This window comes from Rosa rugosa, chromosome 4, assembly GCF_958449725.1.
Source record: "Rosa rugosa chromosome 4, drRosRugo1.1, whole genome shotgun sequence".
Classification (NCBI taxonomy): domain Eukaryota; kingdom Viridiplantae; phylum Streptophyta; class Magnoliopsida; order Rosales; family Rosaceae; genus Rosa; species Rosa rugosa.
Genome location: NC_084823.1, coordinates 42,160,419 through 42,170,952, shown reverse-complemented (window position 1 = coordinate 42,170,952; position 10,534 = coordinate 42,160,419). Strand labels below are relative to the sequence as shown.

At 38.7% G+C, this 10,534-nt stretch overlaps 1 protein-coding gene and 1 long non-coding RNA gene across 4 annotated transcripts; both read right to left on the bottom strand.

Moving 5' to 3' along the window:
• Positions 1-4,828: 4,828 nt before the first annotated feature.
• On the bottom strand, positions 4,829-10,229 carry LOC133744839 (heat shock cognate 70 kDa protein-like). Its single transcript, XM_062172873.1, has 2 exons — positions 10,016-10,229; positions 4,829-6,474 (listed from the first exon to the last, which is right to left on the bottom strand). Exons 1-2 carry the CDS (start codon positions 10,227-10,229, stop codon positions 4,829-4,831), a joined length of 1,860 nt encoding a protein of 619 aa, XP_062028857.1.
• Positions 6,989-9,654, bottom strand: LOC133743475 (uncharacterized). Of its 3 annotated transcripts, none has more exons than XR_009863138.1 (5): positions 8,828-9,654; positions 8,172-8,255; positions 7,725-7,981; positions 7,449-7,518; positions 6,989-7,297 (listed from the first exon to the last, which is right to left on the bottom strand). It is a non-coding gene; the product is annotated as an uncharacterized LOC133743475 (long non-coding RNA). The 3 variants fall into 3 exon arrangements; XR_009863139.1 differs by having other exon boundaries at positions 7,725-7,904; XR_009863137.1 differs by having other exon boundaries at positions 7,725-8,255.
• Positions 10,230-10,534: the final 305 nt, after the last annotated feature.

The window sequence follows — 10,534 nt, the reverse complement described above, 5'->3', positions numbered from 1 at the left end:
CACGAATCACCTCACTGCTCATTTGGTGGTAAGTCAACATCTAGTGGTCAAAATTCTGTGATTATAGCACTTCACACTAACCACGTCATAATCCATAATCTGTCCTCACAACAGTATCTGGCCTCATAAATTAGTTATACAACCCTAGCACTCCTAGAGTTGAAAACAACGTTATTACCTAAGCTCATACATCAACACAATGTCTCTTCACAGTCAATCCTATCACGAGGTCATATCAATCTTTCCATAAGTCAACCATACACAAAATCCATCATAGTAACAACGAATTATGCATTACTACTCAACAATAGTCAGTGAAGCAGCACTCCACAATAATTTCCAATACCATCCGCAGACCTCAAACCACACCCCGACATTTAGCTAATATATAGTAGCTATCCTAAACACCAAACAACTGAGCATGAATGAATGCTCCATTATAACACAATTCCATCACTAAGCAACCAATAACTGCTAAGTATTCTTCAACTCAAAACATCTGCATATCCAACTAATGGAAAGTATCACAACTACTAGTCAAATACTCGTAACGACTTTAGATACAAGCATTGGTCAAACACCATGACCCCAACAACCAACGACTACAATGCACATAAGGATACTGTTTTTTTTGTGGAAACCATCCTCAATAACTCCACCAGAGTTTAATCCAAAGGTTCCCATTCCTCAAAGGTTATAACTCAAAGAAGCTACACAAACTCCACCACTTCACTTACAAAGTCAACCTATGCCATGATCACTTAACATACTACCCTTATTAAAGGTAACATAAGTATCTCCCAAATTACATCACTACACTCGTACACCAATATAGTCTTGAGAATTCTGTCTCATAATCTCTCACACTCCTATCATCTTGAGTTGGTGAGATCAATTCTCTTTTCAACTATTCCTAGGGTCTCAATCTCTTTCACCATTTCAACCCAAGAATAACATCCATCACATCAACTACAGGTAGACTAGGCAACTCAACCTCTAATGCCTCCACCTCATCCTCAACTGTCTCCATAGAAAGATCCTGTCCCTACATCAGACTCGACCTCTACCTCACCGACTCATCAGAGTTAAATCCAGAGGTTCCTATTCCTCGAAGATCACAACTCGCGGAAACTAAACTTATTCTAATACGAGCTTAGTAGACAACTCTACCGTCCTACGGACTTACACGTTGTCTAGACCCCATACTAAGACATACCCAATGATTATACCAGTACCGAAGAGTATATGATGGGGATCCGCTGCAGACGGGCCATCACTCGGGAGGTACTGATTATCACCAAATATGTACCTTACGCTCTGATACCAAACTGTCACGCCCCGAATTTTGAATAATCAATTCAAATCCGAAACATGAATAATAACAAATTACAACTAACATCCTGAATTTTTTTCTCACAAACAACCACACTTCACAACTCTCAAATTTACAATAACCCAAATCCTCAAGTTGTTTATTACAGCACACTCCCACCAAATCAAATTGTAATGCTCAAATGAGCTTAACTCGCCTCACTATTACAATTGCTGTAAAACTATAACCATTGCTCTAACCGCACGATCACCGTCCTGGTTCTCCTGTCCTGTAGGATTACCCGCTACACAATTTGAATAGTGTACCGGGAGTTGCAACAACACAAAACCCGGTAAGCTTTTTACAGCCAGTATGAGTAAACAAGAAAGAACTGTTGATTTATTAAATTACAATTCAAGTAAAATTCAACAGTATTACGTCTGCAAAGAGACATCAAACCACTCATGGAAAACCACAAGGAATACATTTTCACAATCCTCAAATCACAATACACCACACTGGTCCTGCAAACACCCAACCCACATAACACCACTCTGGTCCATCCCAATAACACGTTAGAGCTCTAACTGCCTCGTTACCTCTGACACCTTGGCCTAGGGTCAAGCAACGGCAAAAATACTTCGGTTAACACTATAACCGTCGCGCTTTGGACATCCCCATCCTCAGCACCATATACTTCGGTTAATAATAAACCGTCGCACTTTGGACATCCCCGTCCTCGGTACACAACTTCGGTTAATAATAAACCGTCGCACTTTGGACATCCCCGTCCTCAGTACACAACTTCGGTTAATAATAAACCGTCGCACTTTGGACATCCCCGTCCTCAGTACACAAACACTCCGGTTATCCATAACCGTCAAACTTCGGACACCTCGTCCTCAGAATCCTACATTCTCCAACTCTATACATACTCCAATGTAAATCATGAATATTAACAAGAACTCATCCATCATGATCATCACATATAAATATGATAAGTCAAATTTCAAACCATAATAAATAAATCATCACAATTCCACACTCTTCAATGTCACACCATTCCACATATAATCACGTAAATATATATATATATATACGTAATCACCCACTCAGGAATGACCACTAATACCAACTATAGTTCACACAAGAAAATCATGAAATTCATTTTGTATAATTAAATCATTTTACTTACCTATGGACCGTAGTTGATCAAGTCCATATGATTTAAAACAAATATTTATTCCATAAATATTTTCACACAATTACTACAGAAAATAAAGTAATTAAAGGTACTCGGTTCGTAATATGAACCACGTGAGGTTTACTCACCTCTAAATTCCCGCTGCGTCTTCTTAACAGCTCAAAATACAATTTCACGAATCGTCCGCCAAATCAAACCGTCGATCACCTAATCAAACATGACCTTAACTTAGCCAATAACTCAAAAACATAATCAAACGACAATCCAACGGTCGGATTGAAATTACATGATGATCCAACGGTCGGATCCTCACGGATCGCCTTCCTAATCACTGTTTTGCATTTATACGAAGATCCAACGGTCGGATCTTCGTCCATGACCACACAAAGCCACTGGGACAGTCATAAGATCATCATATCAAAACTACAAGTCCATCTGACGGTCCTAACTTCACAGATCACAAATCTAACGATCGAAATCGATCTAAACTTAAAAATTCATAACTTAATCATACGATATCCAAAAATTGCGTATAATATATCGAAATGATCGTATTGAAATATAGAATCTGAAAATGTACAGAAACCATATTTTTGATCCCCGGAGGTGGCCGGAAAGGGCCGCCGGAGTTAGTGGCAGAGCCGCCGCCGACCACCACCAATGGTGTCGGGGCCGGGCTGCTCTTCTTCCTCTCATCATGCTTGACAACTTTCATAACTAGCACGAAGTCTGAAAATGACCGGAAGGGGTCGAAAATTACCTTGAACAGTATGAAGGTGGCCGGAATTTTCCAGAAACCGGCGAGAAACTGCAGAAAACGGCGAGCTCCAATTCGACGTAAAAACGTCAATTTAAGGCTTCGATTCCTTCTGAAGAGTTGTTAAGAAACTCAAGAAGAACTCACTGGTTCAAGAATCACAGAAAAATATGGTCTGTAGCTCGAGATATACCGATCGAAAGCTTCGGTGGTCGGAAAAATTCCAGAATTTTGCAGAATCCGGCAAGGCTCGATTTCGGTTTCGGTCGAGCGAGAGAGAGAAAGAAGAAAAAAAAAAAAGAGAAAAAGAAAAAGAAGGAAGGAGACCCGGAGGAAAGGAAAAGGAAAAGGAAAAGGAAGAAAAAGAAATTTCTAAAAGAGAATCCGAGGAAAAGAGATTATAAAAAGAATCTCATATTTCCAAAATTCGTAACATAATCGTACGAACTCCAAAAATTTCGTTCGACATATGCACGCGATCATATCGACGAGCTCTACAACTTTTATGAAGGAAGTTTTTCCCAAATTCCGTACGTAGAAAAGTCGATTTTTCTTGAATCGCACAATTCGAGCTTTTGTTAAAACGAATATTTCGAAACTTCGATAATTCAAAAAGTTGAATTATTTCGGGTAATATTCGTGCAAAAGCACTTTAATCAATTCGCACAATTTCACGAGACGAAATGGAAAATTGCGGGTATTACAGAGATTGAGTAATTTGTACGTTGGTTTTTAGCTTGCTCTCTAAACTCTGCTATGTTTTTGCACTAAATATTTGACTCAAGTCAAAAATATTTTTTGTAAGCATAGTTTAGGTTTAGTTTTGGCAAGCTCTTTGAATAATTGAGCAAGATTTGTAACAGTGAATGATACCGGGTGTCCATATGAACCGTTTGTATGTGCCGTTCTGGCCATTCTATCAATGGAATGGAATTCATTTGAACTAAAAAAAAAAAAGTAACGGAGGAGCTATAGTACGCGCCGTAGTAGAGTGAAAGACAAAAAGTGACTATGACATATGCTAATCTCGGAAGGTTGTATTATTGCCTGCTTAATAAAACCAGGACTAGCCTCTCTCGCTCTCTCGGCCTCTATTCTCTTAACCTACTCCATTTGCTATCATCTCTCTCTTGACAAAGGGCAGTGCAATAAAGATTTGAATTCACGTACTGGAACTATTTGAAATGGAGACTGGTTGCTATCCTTACTCTATATAGTCCTCTTCCCCTTCTTAAGATTTGATTTGACGCAGTTAGCACAGACGAAGCTCTCTAGAGAAAATTTTTGGCACATAAAACCCATGACTTTTTCCAAATTAAATTCACTAAGATGTGATCAACCTGACTTCACAATATATTTTTCAAAAAAACTGTTCTTACTATTCAATTCATGGCTACTGGCTAGAAAAGCTACTGATCGAAACCAAATATCACCCCCTAAGAAATATCAAGCTACGTACTAAGAACATCAAAATAAACGTACACGTACTGAGAACACCATAACTAATTAGAGAGTACTTTTTATCATCATCCAATATCCATAAGCACCCTAGCTACTACATATTCTTTGCAATTATTCGATTGTAAGTGTTTTCAAGCTTTTGCCTCTTATCCTCATATTCTTCACATTCAGCAAGTTGATCCTGATTCTCTTCAAGCCAATGATGAACCTTTCTAAGCGCAACTTCAATTTTCTTCTTGTGCCCTCGACTGAGATCTTGGAGCTCATCAGAAGAAACCATGTCCTTAATTGTATGCATATAGTCGACCAATGCAAACTTAGCCTCCATTTTCTTCTTATTCTCCTCGTCCTCTAACTTGTACTTCTCTGCCTCCTGCATCATCCGCTCGATCTCCTCCTTAGATAGGTTGCCTTTGCTGTTATTGGTAATTGTGGTCTTGCTCTTATTCCCTGTCGATTTTTCCGCAGCAGACACAACCAGAATTCCATCGGAATCGATCTCCATGCAAACTGTGATCTGAGCTACTCCCCTAGCAGCAGGTTGGATCCCTTCGAGCCTAAATGTACCCAACAATCTGTTGTCTCGGGCTCTTGGTCTTTCACCCTCGTACACTCTATAATTTATACATGTTTGTCCATCTTGGACGGTTTTAGAAGCTCTTTCTTTCTTGGTGGGAATGGTACTGTTTCTTGGGATCACAACCTTCATCTCTCCGGTAAAACGCTCTGTACCAAGTGAAAATGGAGTGACATCCAACAAGACCAAGTCCTGTACCTTCTCAATATTGCTTTCACCACTCAAAATTGCAGCTTGTACAGAGGCACCATATGCAACTGCTTCATCCGGATTGATGCTCTTGCAAAGTTCCTTGCCATTAAAAAAGTCTTGCAATAGTTTTTGTACCTTTGGAATTCTAGTAGAGCCGCCCACAAGAACGACATCATCAATAATGCTCTTGTCCATTTTAGCATCCTTCAAACATTTATTCACAGGTTCCATACATTTTTTAAATAGATCCAGGTTGATCTCCTCAAATTTTGCTCTCGTTATTGTGGTGTGAAAATCAATACCCTCGAAAAAAGAATCAAGTTGAATGGTGGTTTCAACTGTGGAAGAAAGAGCTCTCTTTGCTCTCTCACAAGACGTTCTCAATCTCCTCAATGCTTTGGGATTATTGTTAATGTCCTTTTCATGCTTCCTTTTGAACTCTTGCACAAAATGGTTCACCATTCTATTATCAAAATCTTCACCCCCAAGATGTGTATCTCCGGCAGTAGCTTTCACCTCAAAAACTCCCTCTTCAATTCTGAGAAGGGAAACATCAAATGTACCACCACCAAGATCAAAAATAAGAACATTCTTTCCATCAACAATGGATTCTTTTCTGTCAAGACCATAGGCAATGGCAGCAGCTGTTGGCTCATTGAGGATACGCATAACATTCATGCCTGCAATTACACCTGCATCCCTTGTGGCTTTACGCTGAAGGTCATTAAAGTATGCTGGGACAGTTATAACAACATTATTGACATCCAATCCGATGTAAGCCACTGCAATTTCTCGCATCTTAACGAGAACCATTGAAGATATCTCCTCGGCCGTAAACTGCTTCTCTTCATTCTTATAGTTGACCACAATCATTGGCTTGTTCTCCACATCACATACCTTGAAAGGCCAAAATCTCATGTCACTCTTAAGAGAAGCATCATTGAATCTCCTACCAATCAAGCGCTTTGCATCTAAAACAATACAAAAGAAACAGTTGGTTACCAGAATGTTAGTAAAATGAAGTAGTTATGTGCAGGTTGAGAGTATATGCTCACTACAAGAAAAAACATGTTTAACAACTTGCAATTCACGTTGTCAATCACTTTTGACAACGTTTGGCGCATGTTGTAGATGCCAGAGTCATTAAAAGTCCACAAGTCCTTAACATCGCGCTTTGCACGTTGTCAAAAAGAGGCAAAGCACGTTGTTGTAATTATTCAACAATGAGCTCTACACGTTGTCATAAACTTTCGACAACGTTTTAAGCACATGTTGTAAGTTTTAACAACACTCTCAGCATGTTGTCTTTAGTTTTCGACAGCATACATGGTATGTTGTCATATTACTGAATACGTTGTTATAATGTTTCAATATATACTATTGCACCCAATTTGCTGGGTTCTTTCCTTTACCTTTCTCGATAATTCTGTAAACATTCACCATTACTGAGCACATTCCCATGCCAATATTAGTAGACTAACCATGTAAAAGAAAAATATACATTTCATTAAGAGTACCATATTGTCTAATACATATATTCCTTACAAAAAATGCAAGACATACATATATTCCTTACAAAAAATGCAAGACAAAGTACTGCATCCTTTGTGGATCATTGGTAATTGACAAAACAAGCATTGTTATGACTACAAATATCAGAAATTACGAGGAAGTTCAATAGATCCTATCGGGTTCTAATGCTCTGTGCAGTTTTTCCAGCAACTTCAAGAATCCTAGCAGCTGGTTTGGCCAACGAAACCTGTAATATCTAAAGCTACGCCTGCGCGATAGATACTGAAAACATGAAAGCATTGTCCAACAGTCAGGAAACTAACACCAATCATCTGTGGGTTTTAGGTTATTAAATCGATTAACCTGTGGAGTGACATTTAAAAGGAAACAAAGATAATTAGTTTATTATTACTGCAGCCCAGCAATAAATTACCTTAGAGCACAACAGGAAGACCATGATTCTCAACTCCATTGATCGGTGGTTGAAGAAGACCTCTGAGTCCCTTGAAATCGATATATTGAAAACAATTAAATAAACATTTGCATCTAATAGACTAATCCACAAACTGATATACCATTTACATACCTCAATGACTTATTTGATTACACATTTGGAGTGAGATGCTGTACATCTCATGAAGTAGTTGCCTAGCAGATAAGTTTTACTCACTCACTCAAGAAAGCCTAACAGATAAGTTCTAATATGTACCTTAAACATCTCATGACGAAGTTGCGAGTATAATGCCTCATAAGGATCTCTTGTAGAGACTCCAAGCTAGCAATTTTATGTGCAATTGTCAATGGCATTCTGGCACTGCCACTGTGTACAGAGACTTGAAACGTTGTGCCTTATGATATCACAAAGTAGCTTAAATCTGTAGTCACGACTCTGGAATGACCCACAACAACCCAATTGACATTAGTGGATACAGTTTCCGAGCTCCATCTAGGGAGGTGACGCAGAGACTTCAAGAACAAGATAATAGATACAGTTCAAGAAAGTTATAATGTGAAGCCAAGTATAAAAGAACACAATATAAAAACTATAAAAACGGACACAAAAAGAACCAAAGCAACAAAAAACTGTAATTTCCATAACCCAGAGATTGGTTCAAGAAAGTACAGTAGTACAGTAATGGGTGTCACTGGGCAATACCATTTCAAAGTTAAGGGCATTCAGTTGCCGAGGCCTGTTCAATGTCAACGTCCTCGCAAAGAAATCCTCTCGTACCAAAACCACCTATCAGAAAACAAAGAACAAACTACAAGCTTCAGAAACCAAACACAATAGTTCAATACAGCACAGATGGCAAATTGCTAAATTACTTGGTAACCATTGGAAGTAAAAAGTACTAAATAACCCGAAACCTCACAAAACCTAACCTACTCTAGCCGAATTAAGTTACCAACACGTGGAAATTCAATGATTAATTGACAACAGCAGCAAATACAAACACACACATATGTAGTCGAAATTCTACGCTAAGCTATACATGCATTACAAGAATCAATTGTCCACATGAACATCCATTTTAAGTCTGCAATGTCTCATACTCACATCCTTTAATCGAATTTTTACATAAAATTCACTATCTAGCATGAATCATCTTTATTTTCAATGCACGCCAAGTGTTCGACAAAATGCCAAATCAGGAAGAACAAGCAAACATGAACAAGCAAATGAATAGCAGTATTTTGCATCTGCGAGACTAAAACCTGAGTTCTTCAAACAATTTTCAATCTAAACAATATGATGATGAAATTGAAGGTGCGAAACAGTAGAACAGCTAATATGAAGAAAGAAAGAAGTACCTTCGTAGCCGTAACACCGGAAATTTGGCCGTCGAAATGCGTCAAAGATTGACAACCGAGGTCGGCAACTAGAGTGGAGTCGGTGGCGCGGTCGACGGAGCCGAGGCAGAGGATGAACTGGTAAGGACGTAGCCGACGCTGGGCGGCGCGTGGGAGGTACTGAGGGATTGGAGGAGCACAACCAAAGGCAAACTCGACCCTACCGTCGGCTGAGCGGGACGTGCTCGACGGCGGCGACGCCGGATAAGCAGTCTTGCTCCATAGAGAAGTCGTCGATGCAATTGAGAGTGACGACAGAGGGAAGCGATCGTTTCGGGTGGTTTAGGGTTTGAGAGTTGAGAGCTCCAGAGCTCAATTCTTCAAGCCCAGGATTTTATATGTTTTGGGTCTCTGATGGATCATCACCTTTTTTTTTTTTTTTTCGAGAAAGATTGAGATGTGTTTTTACTGACTTCAGTCAACGGGTCCTTTTGTTTTTCGTCAATTTTTTTTTTTTAAGGGCCTTGACAGTTGAGCACAAATGCACAATTGTCTGCTATTTTTTTTCTTTTATCTCAAAGTTTCGACAACGTTCACTGCACGTTGTTGTTTTAAAAATATTTAACAACGTGCACTCCTGCTTGTTGATACATTAATTGACAACTTGCAGACAACAACGTACAAAGTGAGTTGTCGATAACTAAATTAACAACATGCAAATGACGCATGTAGTGGTAAATAATTTAATACAATGCTCTTTCTGCGCATGTTGTAGAAGATTAGAAGTGACAACGAGCATTTATAGCATGTTGTAGATATGATGTTGTCGTAGACTATTTTTCTTGTAGTGGCTGGTCCTAGGTAGGATATATATCCATCAGTGCAAACCTTGATATGCAGGTCCTAAGTTGATTACTTCATATGTATATATGCATATAACATGGAAGCATAAAAATATAACTCAATATATAATTACCGGTTATGAAAGAATTTATATCTCTGGAATACACTTTACATTAATATTAAGCAAGTAAAAGAGGTAACAACCAAAAACCCAGACAAAGTGATGAACAACTTATAATTTGGAAGGCTATCAACTTATATGAGCATATTAAGTATAATTGAAACCACAACAACATCATTCGAATTAATGAAACTGCGTGGGTATATATTAGAGGTAGTTAATTATATTCGTAAGGAAGAACATACCAAAAACAGTGTTGATAGGGTTCATGGAGGCTTGGTTTTTGGCGGCATCACCAATTAAACGTCTAGTGTCTGTAAAAGCAACATAAGATGGTGTCGTTCTGTTGCCCTGGTCATTGGCTATGATCTCAACACGGCCGTGTTGCCAGACACCAACGCATGAATAGGTTGTTCCAAGGTCGATACCAATCGCTGGACCCTCGCCTTTTGCAACCATAGCCATTGTATATATGGTGAAAGCTTAATCAAAGAAGAAACCAGCTGTCTGTGCTACCGCCTATCTGTGTGATGGATTGATATAAGACTATATAAAGATTTGAGAAATCGATGCAGCATGTATTACTCCTGTAATACATGCTTAGTCCTAAAGCATTTAGGATATAGCAATTATATTCCCCTTTTTCACCAGAACAAAAGAATCCTAAATGACACAAGAGAGTTATATGTTGAAACAAATTATACAGAATTCGAATTTTGCTCCAAGTTCTATTACTTGGTTAGCTTCATGTACTAATTATTTTT

Bases quoted from the DNA above. Each gene is read 5' to 3' on its own strand.
- LOC133744839 (XM_062172873.1), bottom strand. From the start codon at position 10,229: ATGGTTGCAAAAGGCGAGGGTCCAGCGATTGGTATCGACCTTGGAACA. The intron at 6,475-10,015 runs GTATGTTCTTCC...GTATTGTTTTAG, and splicing joins CCCTATCAACACTGTTTTTG to ATGCAAAGCGCTTGATTGGT.